Source organism: Aspergillus thermomutatus (assembly GCF_002237265.1).
Source record: "Aspergillus thermomutatus strain HMR AF 39 chromosome Unknown NODE_180, whole genome shotgun sequence".
NCBI lineage: Eukaryota > Fungi > Ascomycota > Eurotiomycetes > Eurotiales > Aspergillaceae > Aspergillus > Aspergillus thermomutatus.
The window spans coordinates 1-24924 of NW_020798229.1; the positions used below are offsets into that span (position 1 = coordinate 1).

Consider the following 24924-nt stretch of genomic DNA (forward strand, 5'->3'; position numbering starts at 1 on the left):
CGCGGTCTGGATAGAAATATCCGATTGCGCGCCGCAGCTAGCAAGGTGTCACGTGACCCAGAGCTGTACGGCTTCGCGAGTGCCTGCTAGGCGGCACGAGCATATCGCGGGCCTTGCTCGCAACATATCTTGCAGTTTTCCTATCTCTTATTTTTATATAGTAAATTAAAAACTTAGGATTATGGCGACTAGTACAGGTTACATAACATTAATTCTAGCTAATTACAGAAGGGGGGTGTGCCCCTAAGTTAGGGGGGTGTGTCCCTAACGACCACCTATATATATCACCTGAGAATTATATTACATAGATCTCCCTATGAATGCAGAACAGACAGTCGACATGCACCGTCAAGTACATAATCCACAAAGCTCGATACGAAGGGTCGCCATCGACCATGTCTCAGAAATGACATCTTGGCGATCTTGGGGTCGCAACGGATTACACATCTGATGCATTGATCGACAACCTGCTGGGTAGCCTACATCTGGCGACATCTCACACAGTCAGGAAAATGAGACGTTATGATGTTTTCACTAACGGCTGATTCGCACACTGGACTAATGCCTGGGACGACATTTCGGGCTAGACAGCACTACAATTGCGATGGTGCCTACTTGGCTGCTGACTGTCCGCCGAGATTATCTGTCGCTTACGGACTTGAATGCATTGGGACATGTCCAATCTAGTGACTGCCATGCAGCGAGGCTTCCACTTGGGTCAAGTACGTCAGTTCTAGGAGGTCATATAAGGCAGAACCAGAGAGTGATGAGTACTTCTCAAAAGCTAGCCATTATGCACATAAAGTCATGATTTTTTTGTGTATAAGCGGTCATTCCAAGAGCACTGTCCGTGTTCAGGCCAGATGAAGATTTTCCAGATATATAACTACGTGATTATGACATTTGGTTTCAGCGTCTCTGGGAGGTCAACAATGCTCAAGTTCAGTATATCCACACAATTTGCCATATAATATATGTTAATGAGTTCTCTAAGTAGTTATACCTATGAGGGATACTAGGGGATGAATAATTGATTAGGACAGAATATAGAGGAAAAATGTGACGTCATTGCCAAATGTTTTGTGATTGGTCGAAGAGTCTGCCACTTGCCCCACTATCAACGTGTGTTAAGTTGATATTTTCCTGCACTCTCTGGAGCTGTCATCTAGTAGATATACTGGTATAGCAAGAGTCACTGGGACTCTCTTCCTCCACCTCAAATGCTCAAACTCTATGTCCTCGTCTATAAAGGCGAACCCTTGGACTGCCATGAATACCGCCACACCGCTTTGTACCTGAAGACCCCTGACAACCAAAGTTTTATCATGCACATCCTAGGCACGCAGGGAATGTTCGAATATGCTCAAGTCAAGAACAGCGATCCTTCTGCCGTGGGATCGCTCGCAAAAGTGGTGCCTGTGGCTGAGATATCAGACGCGATCGGCTCAGGACCCATCCAGTCCACTGTCGCAAAGACGTTAATCAAGAATGGGCCGCAGGACCTGGACTGGAACTGTCAGCACTGGGTTGGTGAGGCCTTGAGCAAACTTGCAGAGAGAGAGTATATCACTGTTCTGCAACGCGCTGAGGCTATTGACCGGATGATGGATGCGTGTCTCGAGGCCGTGGATGATTGAAAGGGACGACGCAGTTCTGAACTTGTTGTATTCAAGAGGCTGGCAAGATTTACGCATCATCTTCACACCAACAAGTTTATCCCTCCACATACAAGGGGTGACGGACACGAGACTTAGACATCTGTCCCACAAGAGAACTCCTCCCACTCTTCCAGCTTCCTCAACGTATCCTGACATTTCTTCCGAATCACCGCCACCGCATCCGGCCCCAGCGCCAGCTCCGTTGGCCACTCTTTCCCCTTTGCCGCGTTCTCCCCCTTGACCACATCAATGATCCGCGCAACGCCTTTCTTGGGATCCCCTCTCTGCTTCCCATGCGCATCGCGAAATGTCGCGAACGAAGCATCGGCCAACGCCCGATACTCGGGGAATCTGGTCTCGACGAACATGCTATTATTGGCGCTCAGAAGCTCAGTACGGAACTGACCGGGTTCAACCAAGAGCGTTTTGATCCCGAGAGAAGCAGTCTCTTGACCGAGAGCCTCGGTCGCGTCTGTTCCTGTCAGCATGGACTCTACACTCTGATTATCAAGACGACGTACAGCGAAGCGCAGCCTTGGAGGCGCAATACGCCCCGACGGCGGGGTACGCCTCCCACGCTGCCATGGAGCCAATGTTAACAATCACGCCTTCCCTGCGCTCACGGAAATGCGGCAGGAACGCCCTGGTTGTGTTGATGGTCCCGAAGACGTTGGTGGTGAACTGCGAAAGGTACTCATCATGGCTGGACTTGTTAATTTTTCATCCTGTGGATAGCTTCAGAGACTTACTTCATGTCCTCCAATGTCCCGAACTGCGTATATGCTGCGTTGTTCACTAGGATATCGACTTTTCCGTAGATAGCAATCGCATCAGAGGCTTTTTGGTCCAGTTCTTCTTGCGAGGCTGTCACGTCTAGCTGCATGACTGCAGCGCCCGCTTCCCGGAGGTGGGCGAGCTTGGCGATGTTGCGTGCTGTAGCGATGACCTTGTCCCCGCGAGAAAGGGCTTGCGTGACGAACTGGCTGCCGAAGCCTGAGGAGCAGCCAGTGATGAGCCAGACTTGAGCCATTTTATCTGTTCTGGGAATTCAAAAGTTGTGTTGTAGTTTTCTTGAAGGCTCCTGGGACAAGAGACGTCCGGGGAATTTATACCTTGCTGGCGCTACAGGGCATGACGGCAGGAGTTTTACATCGGAAATATGGCTGGAGAGAATATCAGTGACATGACCAATCATTAGCTGTGATGAGCACTCTGATATGTAGGATCAATAGCGATGTTGCTTTCCGTCGGAGGTATTGCGGTGGCCAGCGGTCTTGGCATGCGAAGGCCGATGATTTTCGGGATTCTAATGGTATGTCGGACTACAAGATTAGACATACACTGCTCCATCTTGGACAGACGATTATGCTGATATTAGGCAATTGATCATTGAATTAAGTAAGACATAAGATTCGTTCCTGTTTCTACTGCTTGGAATGCCAGTACTGTGAACGAGTGTGATTCATGTGTAGTCGCTATCAAAGCAACCATACTCTATCTATATGATTTTCTATATTTGTTTCCTTGTTCAATGTCCATCCAGATGTCCAACATTTAACCACTGTAGTCAATGACAACAGCCAGGCGAACCGGACCACCACCGGAGAGATTCCCACCGATACCCCCAACAGCCGCCTCAGCAGAGGTATAGGCATTGCTAACAGACGCCGCGTTGGGAGTGATGCTAGAGCAAGTCCCACCCAGCGCATCACAGATCTTCATGCCCTGCACAGTCAACCCGGCATTCTGCGCCTGGATGGCAGAGACGTCGAAACCAGACCAGCCACCGTTCCCGGCGCTGCCGAAATCGAACTCGCCCCAGGTCGACGCATACCCGCCGTTCGAGTCCTTGGGGATACTGCCGGGGGCGGCCGCGAAGCCGCCGTCGGTGTCGTCGTCGAAGGCGACGTACTTGGTCTCGCCGGCGTTGAGGGTGAGGGTCAGGGCGGAGTTGCCGTACCAGCCGTCCATCTTGCCGTCGGGGCCGATCTTGTTCCAGAAGACGATGGACCAGGGCTCGCTGTTCTGGCCGGTGATCTGGGCGACGTACTTGTAGTTTGAGGCGGAGTCGGCGGAGACCTCGATGATGTTGCTGCCCCAGGGGTTGCCGACGTTGCCGGCGTAGGTCACGCCGCTGCCGCTGTTTGAGGTGCGGCTGCCGAAGCCGGCGGTGGAGTAGGAGCCGCTGGCTGGGGTTCCGGTCCAGCCAGAGCTGCCGCCGGAGGAGGAGGAAGTGGAGGAGGGAGCGACGGTGGAGGAGGCCGTGGGGGTGTTCTGACGGCGCTCATGGCCTTGCAGACGGGCCAGAGAGCTGGAGGTGAGGGCTGCCAGCAGCAGGAGAGACTTGGTGAACTGCATTTTGAAGTTGTATAGACAGAGACTCGACGGAGCTAATTTGGAAGAGAGAGTGGACGTCGCGTCAAGCGTGCTTCAGATGGTTACAGAAGTCTGAAGGAGTGGCAGTGTCGTTACTGACTGGAGCAACGACGAATCGAGAATTCGAAGAGAGTGACTGAAGTATCAACCCAAAGGAATGAAGGAATGCAAGCGTGTATAGACACGGTTAACGAAAGCGATGGTTGAATTGGAAGAGTCCAAAAGGGTCCTTCTCACGCCCTTTTATAACTCTCTGAAAACAAAAGTTTGATGACCCGCCACCCCACTGTTTCCAAGTCGAATCTGTGTTCTCGAACACCCATGGTGCTGGTGGATGTCGTCTTCCTTGGTTCGGGAGGTTGAACCTTGGATAGAATCACAGAATCGAGGATGATGGATCAGGGAATGCGTCAGCATGGACGAGTTCACGGTACTGGATCCCTGACAAAGACCATGCCATGGTCTAGATCGATGTGGTCGTGTGTTCGTTGACAGCCCGACAGTAGCCTATTGGCAGTTCCATTGAAGACAGTGCCAGGACATCTGTGGTATTGTTTTAGGATTCGCCAGAAAGTATGGGTCGTACCTTCATGATACGTATTTTCAACGCCATTGGCCACTTTCCCAGGTCAGTGGCTGTGTGTGGGACCCTCGCTCTGCAAGGCACAGAGTCTGGTTGTCCTGGCTTCTGGACCTTGGACTATCTTCGGTATGCCTTTGTGTTGATTGATTTGTTACTATGCTTGTGTTTCAGCATTCAGAGACAAAGAACATGAAACTGGACATTGTGAGGTAAAACCTTTTCAAAAGCAAAGAACCTGTCATTGGAATTCTAGACTCTTGGATTTTCAAGGTCAGGTTCTGAGAATGGGCCAGACCACTTGAACTGGCGAAAGTGGAAACGATGTCAAGTCCAAGTCTTGTGGGTGGAGCTCTCCTCCACAAGTCTCTGTCGATAGGAGAATTGTAGCTATTAGGACCAAAGGTCCTTTCCTAGTGTCCAATCCAATCGATGACATGTACAAACCCAGGCTCATGACCAATGTCCTATACGCATAAGCATCGAAGGACAATTTCGTTGTTCCCTGCCTCAGGTCTTCGTTTCAATACTGTCCCTATTCCTGGCTTCTCACAAAAAGAGAAATTCTCACTGAATCCCCTGAAACCCTCTAACCAGGTGCTTTGTGTGTACGCAGGCCGAACCATGGTTCTATCTCTCGGGGCCAGGGGCAGAAACACAAAAAACTTGTGCTTTCCACAAATGTCAAACCATGAGTGGTCAGCTCTGTGACTAAGCCAGGAGAATTTTGCAGACCAACCAATCCCATTACAATTCACGGTATCTGGCTCTCTGCTTTGTGTCATAGGCGAACAATGAACCATGGGATGTTTTATTGACACCCTTGAAAGGGCAAGGCCCTTTTTGTGGCAGCTGCGGTCATACGTCTATGCTAGGAAATTCTCGGTGAGAAAAATTATAGAGGAAACTGTAGGTCCTAGATAGGTTATGATTGACATTATTATGAAAGAAGGAAAGGATTCATTACTACAGAGCGAATATCAGCCCTCAAACTGCCGAGTCAACGCCCCATACCAAGAGCAATGCCACTTGAGCCTGGCTTATGTCAGACTCGAGCCAAGTAACTAACGCTCGTCCTGGCATTCTTGCCTCTGTTCTCATCTTTGCCTCGTGAGAACGCCGAGGCATCATCGATTTTGCGCGAAGAATGACCGACGCAGTGGCTCTTGTCCTTAGATATTAGTGCTGAAGTAAATGCGCCGAGATCTGGATAGTGGGAGAATAGAGTAGAGACCCCGACGACGATTTTTAGCCGGTATCCAATCATACTTGAAACAGAGAGGTTGCCAGCAATCTGGCACATGTAAAACAAGATTCTAACCGTTGTTCCAGAAGACCTTTCCTCTGAGGAGACGATTTTGGCTTCTCGAAGTATCTCGTCGCACACAAAGTTGAGCGCGCTGTCTCGAAACTTCTTGCTTTAGAATGCCATCGAAGCTGACATGACTCCCTGAGTCCAGCAATCTCTGCTATATGCCTTTAACCCAGATTCTGGGGAAGTCATACCGCCACAGAGCTATGGCGGCCCGCAGATAGTTATGCTTAGTTTAGTCTACGGGGCACTGGGGACGCCCACATTTGCTTCCAAATAGCTTCAGTTTCTCAAACCTCAAGCCACAATCACCCGAATTCGGTGTCTATACTGTTATGGAGAGTTGATTCTAGGGAGGCTCGGGTGTCTAGAATGCATCTGTCAGGAAGGTGATGACATCAATATCACGTCGCGGTTAGTCACTTACCGAATAGTCTGGACATGTGTGATGGCAACATTTGGCAATCATCCTCTACTTATAGCCAACAATATCAGCGTCTTGAGCTTATTAGGGAAACAACTCTCCGTTACCATCTTGGTTAATGACCTCTTGAAGGCATCTCGGGGTTGCCATATTTAATCGGCAGCCCATTTAGAAGATAACAGAGGAAGAATGCTTATTGCAGATATGACCCGATTCCTTCCCCTAAATGAAAAGTCGCTGCAAAACCGCCCCCAACTTCAGATGTAACCCCAGGCACTTCCTAAAAGGGAAACTGGTATAGGGACGATGCGATCAGCGATGCTGACATAATCACTTTCAGACGTCAGACTTACTCGACAGTCAACACCCGGAAGCTGGCGCTTCATAAATACCTCAAAGCAGACGAGATTATCGATCTATCATATGACCGTGTCTGTTGCCGATAAGGTCGAATCCTCGCAGTCATCTACTAAGAGGGCAGCTGGCAAGATGAAGATCGACAGGCACTGTGCCTCTGAGGTAACATGTTACATGCCGAACCGACGCTAAGACGACTCTGACAGATCGGGTGTTGCGCATTTATTGCCCCGTACAACAGGTGCTGGGTTTGATTGGTGGTGTTCCATGATCGTCAGGATTGCAGAGTTACCCGTTTGAGAAACTGGTCGATTCAGATCAATATTCTGATTTGATGAAGATGTCTGGAAGGATATCGTGTCTGCGGTAGACGGAGAACCCTCATGGAAGAACTGAGCTATTTAAACAACTCCCCTGCCGGCTGACTCGATTGATGCAAGCATTCGACTTTCAGCTCCCGCGACCCCACAGGGCACAGACAAACAACAGCAATATCAATAATGGCTGGCCTTAAAAGCATCACCCTGACTTCTCTGGTCCTCGCTATTGGCGCCACCGCTCAGTCCGTCAACCCAGGCCTCGGTACAAACCCGAAGGCCCAAGGTGCAACCGACGAAGTCACCCCAAGCACTGGTCCAAACGGGTACGACAATCCGTTGTCCCCGTTTACCTTTAGAGCCATTCCTGCTAACAGCACTCTAGGTCCGAGGACTGGCTCAACACAGGCATCACCTCCTCCGGCTGGAACCCTCCCTTCCTCTCCATCGACGACGTCTACACCATCAGCCTCCAAGACTTCTACAACGGCATTGGGTCCGCCTGCGCCCAGTACGACGGCTACTTCCAAAGCAGCGCATCCAAGTACGGCGTCAACCCGGTCGTCCTCGCCGTCATCGCCATGCAGGAGTCCTCCTGCAATGCCAACGCCGGTGGTCCCACACCGGGCCTGATGCAGGTCTCCTGCGACAACTACCCGAATGGCCAGTGCACGGATAGTATCCAGGATAACGTGGATGCGGGAACTCACTATCTCAAGTCGCAGCTTGATGCGTCCGGAGGGAACGCGATCCAGGCGCTGGGTTCGTACAACGGGTGGTTTACCCAGGGGAGCGGTTTGAACCAGAACCGAGGTTTGACGCAGGACTACCCCTGCTCGGATGAGGGTAAGGCGCATGGAGTGCCCCAGAATCTGGATTACTTGCACCAGGTGCTGAATGGGTGGATGATGGGGTTGGATGTCTATGGGGAGGATAACTGGATTGGTACTTATCACTGTGATCAGTCGTGCAGTGATGGCAGTTTGTGCTAGTTAGCTTGTTCGTTATGACTCTAGCAGTGTGGAGAAGCCATGTAGTTTATATGGAATTTGCAAGGTCTGCATAATGTCAAGCTTTATGAATATCCTCGATAGCCCTTTGACTAGTACTTTTGCCGAAAATCAATTAGAATACCAATACTGGAAACGAGAATGAGAGGACAGGCAGACTCCAGTTCCAATTTACCGTTTTGGTTCATGTGTCAGAACAAAACGGTGGACGTCCGGCGCAGGAAAGTTAACCAAGCTCATTAATTGCCACACTGGCAGAGTCGGATTCTTCTCTCGATCAGCTCAGAGATCAGGTCCGCTGCGAAAATAGGCGTTTTAACAAGGAACTCCTTCATTCTGTCGAGTTCGTTGAAAGCCTCCATGTTGTGGACGTTATCCGCGACGGCGGCCACAAAGGCCTTGCCCAATTCCGAGTCAGAGACGTAATAATCGTTCACCAGATCGTAGAAGATCACTGGACAGTCTAATTCTTCGACGGCGGAAGGGAGGTCCTCCAGCACTTGCTCCTTATAGAACGGTGCACCCTGGACTGTGAACTTGAAGTCAAAGAACTGTCTGGCCTCTACAAACCTATACGTGAGTCTGTTAGATCGTCCATGCGTATCTTTGCGCACATGGCAGTGTCCTTACTGTAGCATCTTCTTCCGTGCACGCTCTTCAATCAAAGCTTCCTCGTTTTCATCACGCTTGCGACGCATCTTGAGGTTCTGTGAGCGGATTGATGGTTATGCGGTGTTGTTCACAAAGCTCTTGTGAGGTGTTTGGTAGATAGTACTCTACGAGCTCAAATCTGGTAGATGATTGGAGGAATGAAGATGGTTTAGGAAAGGAAAGGACCAGAACGTTTATATAGCAGGCCCAGGTGCTAGCGCAAGATCATGAGGCGAGATGTTAAGAATGAGGAGAGGTGATAGTGAGTTGAAGCTGTCGTTTAAATGATGAGAGTCACAATCAGTTACTGAGGTAGTCAATCGCTGGTCATTCAAAGATGTCAAGTCGAGAGACCAAGGTCGTCCTCTCGAGACTATTCAAGATCAATTGCTCTGATCCGACAAGGTCCACTAAATACCTTCAATTAAAGTTGGTTAGGATCTATTGAGGGAATGTATTCCACGCTCAGTTACCCTCTAGCAAGAAAGAAAGCGATGCAATGAATCTCCTCAAGGTTGCTCTCAGCATGATATTATCATTCATATGAGTTTCCTAGAAATTGTTTCAACCAGATGTAAAGGCAGACGAGACCATATCATAATGTTCACAATAAGTATCACGGGATCTTTGGATTGTTCCAGTCTGTAGAAAATGGCAGACACCCTTTCCTACAATCTTTGCAGGAGATTTCCATGAATCTATCTTCCCTAGCAAACCTTATACCATAGCCGTGACAAGTACGTCTCCCAAGGCACTGGCGAACAAGCTCTTCGCCAGAGTTGGATGCGCAGGCGGTTCCTACTCGCAAGAGCTCCTTGAATTTAGCCTGTATACTTGTATTGTTGAGGCTATTCACCACAACCCGAAGAAGAACGTCATGAAAATCCTTAGTAGCATTATCCTGAGCATATGTGTGTGAAAAAGTGAAGAAGTAATTGAACATGGACCGGTGCTTAACCAAGGCGCAAATCCTGTCCTTGGCTTTTCTATTCTGCTCCGTGCTTCCATTCTATTTAGAAGCCTACAGGACCTGGGGTTAGCCGATTGCTAGGTACTATTGACTAGATCTTCAACCGAATGATATGTCAAAGCCGATACCATACTGTCCACATTTGAGATAGCAGAATTTGAAGCTCCTGTCCAGCGCAAGACCCTCGCGAATCGTACCGTCTATCTCTCGCGATCGCTTCCCATATCTTATGGGACCCTCTTTCTGCGCGATATGGGTGAAGCTCGACTAGGCACTACCCAGCAGCGAGGTCACATTATGCTAGATCTCTGTCATTTTGAACATGACCTAGGATTACAAGGTTGATGCCTGGAATGTTGGGATGGTGGTAAGTCGGCCTCTATGAAATTAAAATTATATCCCTACCCCATCACAGCGCTGACATTAGTCAAGATCTAGACCTGTTTGAGTGTCATCATCTGTTCAGCACCTCACAGATCAAGGCACAGGGATCGAGTACTATTGGTGCAGGAATTCATCTTTATGCTAGCGGCATTGCCTTGTGCATATGATCATCTTTCCCTCAACTAGTAGTAACGATCAGCTACCCCTGCTTCTGGTGTGATATACTACTAGAGCCTTCTGATGAATTAAGCCAGCAGAATCATAAATACACCTCCTTAGAATTCCTATAAGGTCTTCTTGGTTATCATAATAATGGGCTGTCTAAGACATAGAGTTAGTTAACCCTCTCAAGATAGAAGACAACACAACTAATGCAGATAGAACGTGGTATTTCATTTAATATTTATATTAGTCAGAGGTTCACCACAGGTGTGTTAAGTTAGTCCGCAGATCATAGGATAAAATACCCCCTAGCTGCAGCCACGATCACCAATAATTCTATATTGAGGCTTGAGAAGCTATTCTTGTTTGCCCGCGAAGCAGGTACTGTCAGAACCCCTGAATGGAAGCGGATGATTGGGTATCATCTTGCCAAGATGCAGGCAATTTGAGGAAACCCTCCTCGCTCGCAGTGAAAGGAGCTTTCAATATTAGGATGAAAATGGTTTGTACAGCCTCTTCCCTCAAGTCATCGAGGTGCAGCCTTGCAAACAAGTAAATGGAAATGCTCAGACCCCATCCCGGAATGCAGCCTCTATGCTCTGGAAGAACGACTCCAAGCTGATGAACTAGAAGATATTCTGCGTCTCCTACGTCGGATGTTATGCTGGCGCCCATAAGAGAGAGCCACTACAAAGGAACTTCTTTTTGTTCTTGGTTGATCCATGGTCTATTGAAATGACAATGGGATGGTGTTGCCTAGATTTGCCATCTTCGTCTCTTTAAAGGTCGAAGTGTAATGACAATCAAGCTGGGATTTGTCTATGTGAATGGACAGAGAATGCTGGCCGCCATGCGAATTTCTTGCCATGCCTTCATTGCCATATGTACACCATCCTCACACCCACGCAGGCTCCTGCCAACACTACTGGCTGGCTTTGCCTTCCGGATTTCTGGACGAGAGCAGCCCGTCTCATTTCCGAAAAAGGTGCCAGTAAACCTTTAGCTAATGTCAAAGAGATGCTGCCTCCTTATGGGTTTTTGACGTGCTGCAACATAGGTACTACTGTGGTAATGAAGCATGTCTGTATGTGCTTTTTACAGGCATGGCTTAGGGTTCAGTTATAGATGCTAATCCTAATTAGAAAATACACTAGATACTTACTTAGGTAGCTACTCCTACTGATATTGAACCCCAATGCATCATTCCATTTATTGGCTTGGCAATGTAGTGCAATAACCACCATATGCATGTCCAAATAGCTTCCTGACACACTACATTCTCTCTCATTACAAAATTATCTCTTAAACTTGTTTACTGCAAAGGGAGGAAATGCATAGCTGTCAATCATTAATCAACTCCCCACATATGGCTCTCCTTACTTATACATACAGGATCCTGGCCAGCGACTATGGAACATGGATTGAATGTATAGTAGATACTCAGCTTCCTAAGCTGATTTGGTATAAGTACTGAAATGATTGATTGGGTGTGATCCCTTACTCATTCTTTAAGTACCATACAGAAACCATTCTCAGGCTTAGTTGCGTGGACCTACACTTTGCATGCAGCTACATTCAGTACTCAAATTACAGGACACGAAGACCGAATAAACAAGAAAAAACAACCTGTTACACCGCTAGTGGGCTCGCACAATCCCCCTACCGTTTTATGCTTATTCTGCTGGGCCAAATCATCAGCGTACGGCGTGTCAACGAGTGGCTGCTGACCTTACCGCTACGGCCCTTCCAAGGGTGCGCTTTTGGGACTTGCATGTAGTATTATAGCGGAGTGGAGACTGTGTGATCCTCGTTTATGCTACTGGTTGGTTGAGTATCCTGCTCCAAGCAAGGGGCTCCTGCATGTGACTTTTGTCTACATATTGCCAAGTAGGTGGCTAGAACATGCATCGGAGCATATTACAAGGTCTCAACATGCATTAGAGCATATTACAAGATGTCGATCGCCTGTCGGGATGAGACTGATGAGGTTACTCGGGTGAAATAGTGGCGAAGAGCTAGCAGCTGACATACTTGACATCGTTTGACGTCTATCAAGGCAAGTAGCTATCTTATGTCAGTACATATGATGTAGATCATAAGACAGCGAAAAGGTGGGAGACTGCATATGCAGGAGGAGTAATTGGAACAGCACCGGCATGCTAATTACCCGCTCTGGAAGGAGATGAGGCTATCCAAAAGAGGTTATTACGCAAGGGTGCGAGATGCGGTGAGGCTAATGGTGCATGTTGAATTTCCGCACTCCAGGATTTCACGTAATGGAATTGTTCCAATAGTGTATGGCTGGCTGAAACATGAGTCAGCATTGATTACTTTGGCTTGCAAGTCTGTTCGCCCTTCATGCAATGTATGCCTTGGTGTCTTTGAAGTCTGGCCGTCTTTCTCTTCGTCTATACCTTGCGGCGATTCTGAAATGCATGCTGACGCGGGGCCCTCACATGGGATGTTATTCTTGAGGTTCACCCGCTGCAGAAACTGCAGGTGTTTTTGCATCAGTAAGATTGATTGTAAACTTATAAGATGAGATGACAATGATCCTCCCGGTGGGACCATACTTCGAGTCCCGAGCTCATATACATCTTTTGGAAGCGAAGAATCACACCACGACGCACGAGGAAATAATGGCGATACAGCGACGTTCCGTATTGCGTGATGAAAAGTGCCTCTTTCCCGTACGGAACGATGGGAAACTGCCTGTCGACGAATGGAGACTCACAGAGCTGGCGATTCCCAGCCTGGGAAAAGGCATCAAGTCGTGCCCTGCAGCCGGGGAACATCCTCGGTATTTTGTCGCCGCGGTTTGGGCCCTCCTTCTCTGGCGCTTTGCCGAGGTGGACACAGTGCAAATGGGATTGAAAGAGATACCGGCAACGGCTGAGAAGGATATACTAGATGCAGGGCTAAAGAAGGGAATGAAAGTGCTGGCCGCATCGCGGAGACGGATCGCACTGCTGAACGAGCTGTTCCAAGAGGACACTTGGTCGATTTCGGATGCAGATCCAACGCGATACTCTTACTTTGATACTGGTATTGTGCTATGCCGCGGAAACTCGCAGGACTGCCTGAGGAAGACCCGTCTTCCCATTCAACTGCTCAAAACAAACGAAGAGGTGCGCACCCCGACTGGTGGCTACCGATGATGTCGACCGAAAGACTGACTAAACAGGGTAAAGGCTTGCAATGTGATGTTAGTCCTAGAACTCGATTTTGACTCCAATTGGCGAAAGTGCTTTCTTGCATATAAATCAACCGTCCTGACCGATGGACAGGCAGCCCATCTGGCGTCTTCTTTCGAAGCAGCCGTCAAGCTTGCCATGGCGGGGGGAGATATTGCTCTGAATGAGGTGTCCTTGACGAGCCGGGCGCAGTTGGACCAGATCGGGAAATGGAATAACACTGCTTTAGTCCAGCCTACCTTCCGGACGATGTACAAAGTCATCCGTGAGCGAGCCACGGAGCGACGTCACCATCCGGCAGTCATCGCGCCAGATGGCGCGCTCTCATACAGTCAGCTTGAGACATTCTCCCTCAGGTTGGCGTTTCACCTGCGAAAATCTGGTGTAAAGCCCGGTGATCTGATACCCGTGTGCTTTGGCAAATCTTTATGGGCAATTGTGGCCATGCTCGCAATCAACAAGGTCGGAGCTGCCTTCGTACCATTGGATCCGTCGCAGCCAGCAAATCGACTCAAATCAATCACGAGGCAGCTAGATGCCTCCTTGGGGCTTACATCGCTGCAGAATCAAAGCCTGGCAGAGGGTCTTATCACTACTATCCTGGTTGTTTCAGAGACCACTGTGTCGGAGCTGGCGGACGTTCATCACGAAAGCTTCCTGCCAGAGACCGACCCGCAGGAACCAGCGTATTGTCTATTCACTTCTGGAAGTACTGGAGGACCCAAGGGATGCGTGGTAGATCACGCAGCCCTGGCCAGCGTCGCGACCCATTGCCACGCACTACATCTCGGACCGACAAACCGGGTGCTGCAGTTCGCATCCTTCAGTTTCGGGGTGTCTCTGATTGAAGTCTGGTGCACACTCGCAGCAGGAGGTACTGTGTGTCTTCCGTCCGACTCAGACCGCGTGAGCCATCTAGCCGATGCGATCCGATCCATGGGCGTAGACTGGTCCATCATGACCCCTACCGTACTCGCCACTCTGGAGCCGGATGCGGTGCCGGATTTACAGACCATTATTGTCGCTGGAGAGCCACTAAAAAAAGCCCAAATATCCCTTTGGGCTGAGCGTACGCGCTTGTTCCAAGCGTATGGGTTCACAGAATGGGCAGGAATCTGCTGCGTGTCGCCGCAGATCAGGTCTATCGGGGACATCGGCATCATTGGGACGCCTGCCAATGCTCGATGTTGGCTCACCGAACCGGGTAACCCGAACCAGCTTGCCCCCATTGGTGCCGTTGCGGAACTGGTTGTGGAAGGGCCAAGTCTCGCTCAGGGCTACTTGCATAACGCCGAGAAGACGGCGGCAAGCTTTATCCCGCCGCCGCGCTGGCGGGCACAGTACGGACAAGCCGACGGCAAGCAGTTCTATACCACTGGTGACCTTGCCTACTATGATTCGAGCGGGATGCTGCGATATGTTAGTCGAAAAGACCGGCAGGTCAAGATCCGTGGGCAACGGATAGACTTGGCTGAGCCGGAATATCATATTGCGCAAGCTGGCTGCACGATCCGCAACGTGGTGCTTGATGCCATCGTTCCCGCAGACGGAGACGGTGCGGCCATCCTAGTTGCCTTCGTTCTTCCTTCACGGCATGATGGTTCCAGCAATGGAGGGCACGGTTCCCGACCGTTGTTTGCGGTACCGGATGGACACTTCGCATCCGCAGTCCGACAGCTGACTTCGACCTTGGAAGAGAAGCTTCCGGATTACATGATCCCGCGGCTATTTCTGCAGCTCAACGAGATGCCCCTCACGGTCACAGGCAAGATTGCCCGGCAGAAGCTGCGGGAAGCGGCTGAGGCGCTGCGGCACGATGAGCTGGTGACCTTAGCAGGGCTTGAAACCAGTGTCCTCCAGCCGAATACGCAGAATGAGGCGCTGATCCACCAGCTGGTAGTGGAACTTTTACATCTGGCGCCGGAGATGGTCGGCATGAACCACAATTTCTTCTCGCTTGGTGGGGACTCGGTGAGTGCAATGAAAATGGTGAGTCTGGCGAAAGCCGTCGGGCTCCGTTTCACGGTGAAGGATGTTTTTCGCTCGCCACGACTCGGTGATTTAGCTCGTTTGACAGAGATGGCCAGTTCAGGGGTCTCACGACATATTCAGCCCTTTTCTTTGCTGGATCGCGGTTCAGAGCCTGGTCTCCTCTCAATTGCAGCTCGGATATGCCAGGTTGAAAGCAGCATGATCCAGGATATCTATCCCTGCACGCCACTGCAGGAAGGGATGATGACACTGTCAGCAGCGAAGGCGGGGAGCTACATTGCTCGTTTTGTTTACCGTCTGCAGGGACATGTCGATCCTGATCGCTTCCGCAAAGCGTGGGAGATCACTGTCGAGTCAACTCCAATCCTCCGTACCAGAATCATGTCAGCCTCTGATGGTCGGATGTACCAGGTTGTCATCCAAGAGAAGTTTCAGTGGGATGGTGATGGGCAGCACTGGGATCAGTACGTCCACGAATGCCAGGACCGAAGCATACTGCTTGGAAAGCCCTTGACGCACGCAACTCTCGTCCGTGGCTCAAATGGGTCGTTGTCCACCTTTTTCGTTCTGACCATGCACCACTCTGTCTGTGATCGTTGGTCTGCCGGGTTGTTGATGGACCGCGTTGAGGCCGCCTACGCAGGCCAAAAATTGACCACGAACACCATGAGCCCGTTCTTGCAGTATATCAACCAGCTCCAGGGAGCAGATGAGTACTGGAGGTCCCAGTTTGTAGGGGTGGAGGCGGAGGTGTTTCCTTCTCTCCCGTCCCCGGAATATACGCCAACGCCCACGGAGATGATTGATCTATCAATCGAATTACAGGACGCGGTTCCGGGAGGCCACACACTATCTAATGCAACTAGGCTAGCATGGGCTTTGGTGATAAGTCACTATACATGCTCCGTAGATGTGGTTTTCGGTGTCACGATTTCTGGACGTGCCGCCCCGGTGCCCAACATCGAACGCATGATCGGTCCCGTTATAGCCACAGTTCCTCTGCGGGTGCAGCTGAAAGAAAACCATACCGTTCTGGAAGCACTGAAAGCCATCCAGGACCAGTCGATGGACATGATCCCGTTTGAGCAATTGGGTCTCCGACAGATTCGGAAGCTGAGCCAAGAGGCGGAAGAAGCTTGCAACTTCCAGAGCCAGCTGGTCGTACAGCCGGCCTGGGGTGACGAGAACCGAAGCCTATGGACAATGTGCGAGGCCGGTGCAGCCGCAGAGGGTGGCTTCGCGGCGTACGCGCTCTCGATGATCTGTCAGCTGGTGGGATCGAGTCAGATGGATGTGAGGGCAGAGTTCGATCCAAAAGTCATCCAGGTCTCTATGATGGAGCGAATCGTTTGCCACTTCAAGCACACCCTGCAATACCTTCTGGCACATTCCGATGCTAGTTTAGCGGATATTCCAGTGGTCAGTCCTGGGGATATGCAGTTACTGCGCCAATGGAACGGCAGCGTGCCCCCCGGCTGTAACCAATGTGTGCATGAAATTATACAGCAGCGCCGGACCGATCGTCCTACTGCCACCGCCGTGTGGGCTTGGGATGGCAAGTTGACGTACGCAAGACTGGACGAGCTGTCTGATCGCCTAGCCGTACACCTGGCCACCCAAGGGGTGAAATCTGAAGTCGTCGTGCCCGTCTTAATGGAGAAGTCATACTGGACCACCGTCGCCATGCTGGGGATCAGCAAGGCTGGCGGTGCATTTGCCCTTCTAGACCCGTCTCAACCGGAACAAAGATTGCAGAGTATCTGCCGCCAGATCAGCCCGGCTGTGATCTTGACATCTGAGGAGAATCGCGATCTGGCTGACAGGCTTGCATCCCATCCCATTATATTGAGTCTACAAAACTCCCGCCGCTGGGCTTATAGACCAGTGAGACCGGTACCGGCTACTGTCAGGCCAGAAAACGCGTTATATGTTGCCTTCACCTCGGGCTCCACTGGGACACCCAAGGGGGTGGTAATTGAACATCGATCATTTTGCTCCAGCGCACTGGCGCTGAACAAAACCACCCATGTCAACAGCGAATCTAGAATGCTGCAATTTGCCGGCTATTCTTTCGACGGCAGTATAATGGAGACGCTCAGCGCTCTGATGGCAGGTGCGTGTGTTTGTGTGCCCTCAGACTTTCAACGTCGGAATGAGTTGGTGGAAGCTGCGAAGCAGTTCAAGCTCACTCATGCCCATCTCACTCCGTCTGTGGCACGCCATCTCTTAAGGAGTAATCCTGAGTTTACAAAGATCTTGGTGAGCGTGGGAGAGTCCATGACACCTTCTGACGTTGCCGACTGGGCGGGTAACGGAAAATGTAAGGTGATGAATGGATACGGGCCCGCGGAGTGCGCGGTGTCTACCACAATCCAGGCGGCAGTGACATCCGCCTCTGACCCAAAAAACATTGGATTGCCGTTGGCAGGTGTCTGCTGGGTGGTGCATCCTGAGAACCATGAGATTCTGCTGCCGATTGGCGCCGTGGGAGAACTTCTGGTCGAAGGGCCCACCCTCGCTCGCGGCTATCTCAACGAGCCAGGCAAGACAGCCGCCGCATTTATCCCGCTACCCGCCTGGATAAGGGATATTCGGCCTGGGCAGCCCCATGGGCGACTGTACAAGACTGGTGATTTGGTACGATACAACGCGGACGGCTCCTTCCATTATATCGGCCGTCGGGACAGTCAAGTCAAGCTACGGGGCCAGCGTATTGAGTTAGGTGAAGTCGAGAAACACATCTATCGATGCTGGCCCCAGGCTGTCGAAGTCGCCGTCGAGATGATCAGCTTCGCTCCTGCTAAGCAAACTCTCGTGGCCTTTGTCGTTACGAAGGAGCATGGCAATGGCACTGACGGCGTCTTAGCGGCGCCAACCCAGGAGTTCATTGGGCAAGTCGCTGCGGCACAGGCCCGGTTGGCCGACGCCATTCCCGCATTTATGGTTCCGGAGATCTTTCTGCCTCTTCATGTTATGCCGCAAAATGCATCTGGCAAGACTGATCGCCGCCGGTTGTCCAGTATAGCCACGGCCTGCACACGAGAGCAGCTGGCGGCGTACGGCGCCATCGGAAGGGGTACGAAACGAGAACCCACATCAGAAGCGGAGCGAGAGATGCAGGTAATCTGGGCACAGGTATTGAATTTGCCTCTAGCCGAGATTGGTGTGGATGATAGCTTCTATCAACTAGGAGGCGACTCCATCACGGCCATGCAGGTAGTCGCCCAGGCACGGTCGAAGGGTCTCGCCGTGACGATGGATAGGATCCTGCGCCTAAAGACCATCTCCCAAATTATACTCCATGAGGATTCATTGTCGCGGGCAGTCGTGCACATGAGCGAAGAAGAGGATGTGTGGTTTGCCCTCTCCCCGATCCAACAGATGTTCTTTCACCGGCAGTCCAATGGCTTGGACCGATTCAGCCAGATTTTTCTGCTTCGTGTATCACAGCCGGTCACCACGAGCCAGCTGCAACTTGCCCTCCGTGCCCTCCTGTCGAAACATCCCATGCTCCGCGCTCGGTTTGCGAAGCAGCAAGATGGAAGCTGGCGCCAAGCAATCACTTCCAAGGTTGAAGCATCCTGCCGCTACCGTGCTCATCGACTAGAATCTCGGTCGAAGCTGGAGGATATTGTCTCATCCAGTGCACATTCACTCAGTATCGAGAAGGGACCACTGACTGCGGTCGATCTGATTGACGTGGGGGACAGGGCGCAGTACCTCTCCGTTGTAATCCATCATTTAGTGGTGGATCTAGTCTCGTGGCGTATCATCCTTGCCGACCTCGAAGCTATGCTCAAGGGAGGAAATCCCATGGCCAACCATTCGATCGCCTTTCAAACATGGTGCCGACTGCAGGCGGAGTACAGTGAGCAATATCTATCTCCCCAGCGCGCTTTTCCTGTGAGTCTCCCCGACGACTACCATAAGGATCCGACAGTCTTCTGGGGCCTTGTTGGACAACCCAATCTTGTCCGCGATAGCCAGCACCAAGCGTTCACCCTCGACGAGCACACCACCAGGCAGCTTTTGGGGGCCGCGAATGCTGCCTTCACCACCAGGCCCGTCGAAATTCTGCATGCTGCTCTTCTCTACTCGTTTCTCAAAGTTTTCCCGCATCGCACGGCACCGCTCAGTTTTAGCGAGGGTCATGGAAGAGAGCCATGGGACCCGGCCATTGACCTGTCACAGACAGTTGGCTGGTTTACGACCATGTGGCCAGTTGTAGCTGAGCTGCAGCAGAGCCATAGTTTCCTGGAAGTTGTGCGACGCGTCAAAGATGCTCGCCGGGCGGTTCCTTCTAACGGATGGGCCTACTTTGCGTCTCGCTATCTGAATTCCCAGGGCCGGCAAGCGTTCCACCATCCCCATCCTGTCGAGTTAGTCTTTAACTATGCAGGAGAGTACCAACAGTTTGAGCAAGCGGACGCGTTCTTTATTCCAGAGATGCCCGAGTATCAGGGATCACTGGATGCAGGCGACAATATACAGCGGTTTGGCATCTTCGAGGTGTTTGCCTCCGTTGTGCGAGGCCGCTTGCAGTTCCAATTCATGTACAACCGGTTCATGAAGCATCAAAGCGAGATCCAAAAGTGGATCGAGTCGTGTCGTCAAACGCTCATCGAAGAATGTAATACTTTGATTGCAGTCAAGACTAGCCATACCTTGTCAGACTTTCCTCTTCTGCCATTAACGTATCCCACGCTCCAGGAACTCCTTGATGTGACCCTCCCTACCGCCGGCGTGTCGATTGAGAACGTCGAGGACATCTACCCCTGCTCACCCAGCCAGCGCGGCATGCTGATCGCCCAGGCTAAAGCCGCGCACAACTACAGTGCCAGCGTGACCTGGAGGATTCGACCACGCACCGATCCCCGGCCAGATGTCTCACGTCTCGAGGCCGCGTGGCGCGAAGTAGTCAAGCGGCACGCGATCCTGCGCACTGTGTTCGTGGATAGCCCGTGGCCAGAATCCTACATGGATCAAGTTGTGTTGCAAAATGTCTCACCAGAAGTCGTGCTCACCAAGGCCTCGGATCCTGAGACGGTCGAGTCGACATCCAAACCAGGGCAAACGAGGTGGTCGAAGGGGCAGTGTCAGCACACAATGCGAGTCTGTGAGATGGACAATGGAGAGATCCTCTGCCGTCTTGACTTGAGCCATGTTATCATGGATCGGACCACGCTAACCATCATCCAACGAGATCTCTCACTGGCATACGATGAGCGTCTACCCTTAGGCCAAGCACCTTTGTACAGTGATTATATCTCTTACATCTACCGGCAGGACTCGGAGAGTGCGACACAGTACTGGCAAGGGTACCTCGAAGGTGTCGAACCATGTGAATTTCCAACGCTGAACCACACTAATTCACCCAATGCCAACGAATGGGGCAATCTATACAGGACGCTCCAGGACAGAAGAAGACTGGACGAGTTCTGTCGCACACACAGTGTCACTACGTGGAATGTGGCAGGGCTCGCTTGGGCAATGGTGCTTCGCAGCTTTACCAGATCCGATAGTGTGTGCTTTGGCTATGTGAAATCAGGTCGCGATCTTCCGATTGACGGGATTGCCGGTACTGCTGGCCCTGTCTTCAATCCTCTTCCATGCCGTGTGCATCTGAGCGAGAGGTGGACAGTCAAGGAGGCCGTTGGCAAGCTTCAGGATGAATACCTGCAGAGCCTACCCCATCAGTCGTTCCCTCTGTCTGATATTCATCGCCTGGCCGGAGTCACAAGCGGCGTACTCTTCAACACATCGGTTGCCGTTCAAACGGATGTGGTGTCACAAGAAGAGGCCAAGAGGAGCCTAGAATTCACCACGGTCGCCATGGAGGACGGGACAGAGGTAGGTTTGCCACCCATGACTTGATATCCTGACTCTAACTTGCCCAGGATGATATGGTAATTACTCTCACTCCAAGAGACGGCGAAATGGTGCTCCATCTGAGGTATAAATCGTCCACTCTTACTACAGACCAGGCCTCAACGGTCCTTGCTACATTTGAAAAGGCGATGTGCTCCGTATTAGAGAACGCTGAAGCTCGAATGCCTTCCATCGATGTGTTCAGTGACCATGACAAGGCGATCATTTGGACCCGGAATAAACTGGTCCCCGATCCAGTGGAATCGTGCGTACATGAGCTCATCCAGAAGCACTGTGTCCAGCGCCCACACGCCCCTGCTGTCAATGCTTGGGACGGAGGGTTTACGTATGGGGAGTTGGACGGGTTGTCCTCGCGGCTTGCGGCCCATCTAGCCGCCCAAGGCGTTGGCCCTAATGTCGTGGTTCCTCTTTGCTTCGAAAAGACCCGGTGGACCCCGATTGCCATGATGGGTGTGATGAAAGCCGGTGGTGCTTTTCTTCTTCTAGACACCTCGTACCCGCTTCAGCACCTCAAGGAAATCTGTGCCGATGTCGATTGCAGATTGGTAGTGTCTTCCACAACGCACGAAGCGATGAGCATGGAACTCGCCTCCAAGGTGGTGGTCGTGGGTGAGGATCGTCACCACTGGCCGCTTAAATATACACCGCATACTATTACCATGCCCAAGGTTCGGCCAGGCGATGCCCTGTATGTCGTGTTTACATCTGGCTCCACCGGAAAGCCCAAAGGGGTTGTCATCGAGCATCGGTCGTACTGCTCCGGTGCCCTAGATCATATTCGAGCGTACAATCTTACTCCCCAGTCCCGAGTCCTACAGTTCTCGTCATACGCTTTTGATATTAGCATCGTTGAACAGCTCAGTGTGCTCATCGCTGGTGGTTGCATCTGTGTGATTTCGGAGTCTCAACGGAAGAACAATCTGGGCGAAGCCACCTCTGCCCTCCAAGCGAACCACGCCATGCTCATTCCTTCCGTGGCTCGCTTATTCCGACACGAGGACTTGAACACCATCACAAGCTTATCCCTAGCTGGAGAATGCATGCAGGAAACGGATGTGTCCTACTGGGCACAACATGTGTGTCTCATGAATGGGTACGGCCCAGCCGAGTGTTCCGCATTATCGCTCGTCCAGTCCTCCGTCCTTCAGGATAGCGACCCGCAGAATATTGGGTATCCTGTGGGATCTGTTGCTTGGGTGGTAGACCCGCAAGACCACAACAAGTTAGTCCCGAACGGTGCTGTTGGGGAATTGGTGATTGAAGGCCCCATCGTGGGACGAGGCTACATCAACAACGCCCAAAAGACAGCGGAAGTGTTCATCGATCCTCCAGCTTGGCTACGTACCCTTCGCGGACACTCGAATTCCCGTCTATACAAGACGGGCGACCTGGTGCGGGCAACGGCCGATGGGTCTCTCAACATACTTGGGCGCAAGGATCGACAGGTCAAAGTGCGTGGCCAACGCTTAGAGCTCGGGGAGGTCGAGGCCAACGTACAGCATTGTTTCCTTGGGGCCCTGGATGTGGTGGCAGAGGTGATACTTCCTGCTGGGGCAAGCAAATCGCACTTGGTCGCCATGATTCTGCAAAATGCAGAGACAGCGGCGTGCAGTGCTGCAGAAAACGGCAGCAAGCTCATCGCAGAACCATCAGTGGAATTCGTGAAGAGCGCAACTGCGGCAGAGAGCAGGCTTCGCCAGACGGTGCCGAATTTCATGGTGCCGTCCATTTCCTTACCGCTGACCCGAATTCCTCGAACTCATTCAGACAAGGTTGACAGGAACCGCCTCCGGGATGTCGTCGCTTCTATGTCTTTAATAGAACTACAGGCATATAAAGCGCCGATTGATGCTGGTCACGGTTCTACGCGAGCTCCATCGACCGAGGAAGAGCGTAAGCTGGCCGAAATCTGGGCTAACGTCCTCAAGGTTCCAGTGGACAGTATCGGCGCCGACGATAATTTTCTTCTCAGCGGTGGTGACTCCATCGATGCTATGAAAGCCGCCGCCTTCTGTCGCGCTGCCGGTATGGCGTTGAGTGTCGCGGATATCTTTGCTCATCCTGTATTGTCAGATCTGGCCAAGGTGGCTGTCCCCAAGGCTCTCGATGACTCCTCGACCTCCCATCAGCCATTCTCCTTGAGCCCAGTAGACAGGCCCAAGGACTTGCACATGGCGTTGACCAAGCAGGGTCTCATCCCTCCCAGATCCGCACTGGTTGATTTACTACCGGGTACTCAAGCCCAGAAGTTTTTCATTGACCGAGGTACCTTCCACTCCTACAACTTCTCTATCAGCGGTCCTCTTAATCGAGACCGGCTTCGGGAGACTTGTGAAACGATCATGTCTCGACACAGTATTCTCCGCACAAAGTTCCAACAACATCAGGGCCGCTTGATACAGATGGTTCTGGAGGATTTTGAAGCCCCCTTCAGCAATTATACTACCGATCGAGATCCCCTAGAGTTCTGCAAGTCGCTCTGGCAGACAGATCTGGCAGCGTTAGATGTAATGGGGAGACTACCTGTCAAGTTCACTCTCGTATCCCGCTCAAAGGAGGAGCATGTTTTTACGATCCAAATCTCCCATGCACAATGGGATGGCGTATCTATTCCACGTCTTTTCGGTGATATTGCCGCCATATACAACCAGACCCCGCTGCCACCGACCACCGGCTTTGCTGACTACATTTACTATCGTACCTCGCAAGACCAGAGTCCCTCGTTTCAATTCTGGAGAGAATACCTCCAAGGTTCATCCATGCCCGTTCAATTCCGCCCAACGCGCTGCGAGGACGCAGACCACAAGACTCAGTGGACCTTCCAGAGCATGAAGACCCCCAGTCTACCCGCGGGCATCACAATGGCCTCCCTCGTCAAGGCTGCGTGCGCATTCCACCTATGTCAGCTCCTATCCCAAAACGACGTTGTCTTTGGGCACACCGTGAACGGCCGGAACCTGGCTCTCGACAATATCGAAGCGCTACTGGGATGCTGCCTCAACTTCATACCGTTGCGGATAACCCTGCAGCCCTCGTGGACCGTCCTGGATCTGCTCTCCCACGTGCAGGAGCAGTACACCCGAGCGCTGCCGCACGAACACCTTGAGCTCCAAGATATCTTCAAGAATTCCACCTCCTGGCCCGCGGATACCCAGCTCAGCTTCATTGTCCAACATCAGAATATCGAGCTGAGCCACAACATCCCCTTGGACGGTCTCCAGGTGCGCTACTCCAAGTTCGCGCAGTTCGAACCCTTACAGGAAGTTTGGGTCTTTTCCGAACCTCACCCGGACAGACTGGAGATCCAAGTATGCGCAAACACCCGGGTCTTATCCGAGGTCCGGGCAAAAGCTTTGTGTGCACGGCTCTGCGACTTGATTGAGCGCTTCTCGGCTTCGCCAGAGTGCCAGCTGACTGAATTATTCGATGATATGATATCAGCCTAGGGGAAGGTCTTGAATTGAGTCATGGATTATGATCTTGTCCGATTTGAATGCGGATAGCCAATAGTACCTTTATAGCGACTAGATATTAATCACCAATTTTGATCATTCTCTGGAAGCATTTTAGACCATGTTTGTGAATGCCTGGAACTACAGTAACTACACTGATTCGCCTTGTTTACTAGCAATGCCTTCTGGAGAACTC

At 51.4% G+C, this 24924-nt stretch overlaps 6 protein-coding genes across 6 annotated transcripts; 3 read left to right on the forward strand and 3 right to left on the reverse strand.

The window, feature by feature from the left end:
* Positions 1-1220: 1220 nt before the first annotated feature.
* CDV56_100371 (uncharacterized protein) lies at positions 1221-1637 on the forward strand (the record flags this gene model as incomplete). Its single annotated transcript, XM_026753990.1, has 1 exon — positions 1221-1637. One exon carries the CDS (start codon positions 1221-1223, stop codon positions 1635-1637), a length of 417 nt encoding a protein of 138 aa, XP_026612264.1.
* A 113-nt stretch (positions 1638-1750) lies between these two features.
* Positions 1751-2688, reverse strand: CDV56_100458 (putative short-chain oxidoreductase; the record flags this gene model as incomplete). Its single annotated transcript, XM_026754077.1, has 3 exons — positions 1751-2130; positions 2180-2361; positions 2408-2688. 3 exons carry the CDS (start codon positions 2686-2688, stop codon positions 1751-1753), a joined length of 843 nt encoding a protein of 280 aa, XP_026612265.1.
* Positions 2689-3212: 524 nt separating this feature from the next.
* On the reverse strand, positions 3213-4016 carry CDV56_100683 (putative allergen; the record flags this gene model as incomplete). Its single annotated transcript, XM_026754302.1, has 1 exon — positions 3213-4016. One exon carries the CDS (start codon positions 4014-4016, stop codon positions 3213-3215), a length of 804 nt encoding a protein of 267 aa, XP_026612266.1.
* Positions 4017-7207: 3191 nt separating this feature from the next.
* Positions 7208-8016, forward strand: CDV56_101305 (putative extracellular soluble lytic transglycosylase; the record flags this gene model as incomplete). Its single annotated transcript, XM_026754924.1, has 2 exons — positions 7208-7350; positions 7410-8016. 2 exons carry the CDS (start codon positions 7208-7210, stop codon positions 8014-8016), a joined length of 750 nt encoding a protein of 249 aa, XP_026612267.1.
* A 257-nt stretch (positions 8017-8273) lies between these two features.
* Positions 8274-8732, reverse strand: CDV56_101461 (uncharacterized protein; the record flags this gene model as incomplete). The annotated part of the gene is made up of 2 exons (XM_026755080.1): positions 8274-8604; positions 8665-8732. 2 exons carry the CDS (start codon positions 8730-8732, stop codon positions 8274-8276), a joined length of 399 nt encoding a protein of 132 aa, XP_026612268.1.
* A 4012-nt stretch (positions 8733-12744) lies between these two features.
* On the forward strand, positions 12745-24722 carry nrps12 (nonribosomal peptide synthetase fmqA; the record flags this gene model as incomplete). Its single annotated transcript, XM_026755698.1, has 3 exons — positions 12745-13329; positions 13393-21237; positions 21285-24722. 3 exons carry the CDS (start codon positions 12745-12747, stop codon positions 24720-24722), a joined length of 11868 nt encoding a protein of 3955 aa, XP_026612269.1.
* Between the last annotated feature and the right edge of the window lie 202 nt (positions 24723-24924).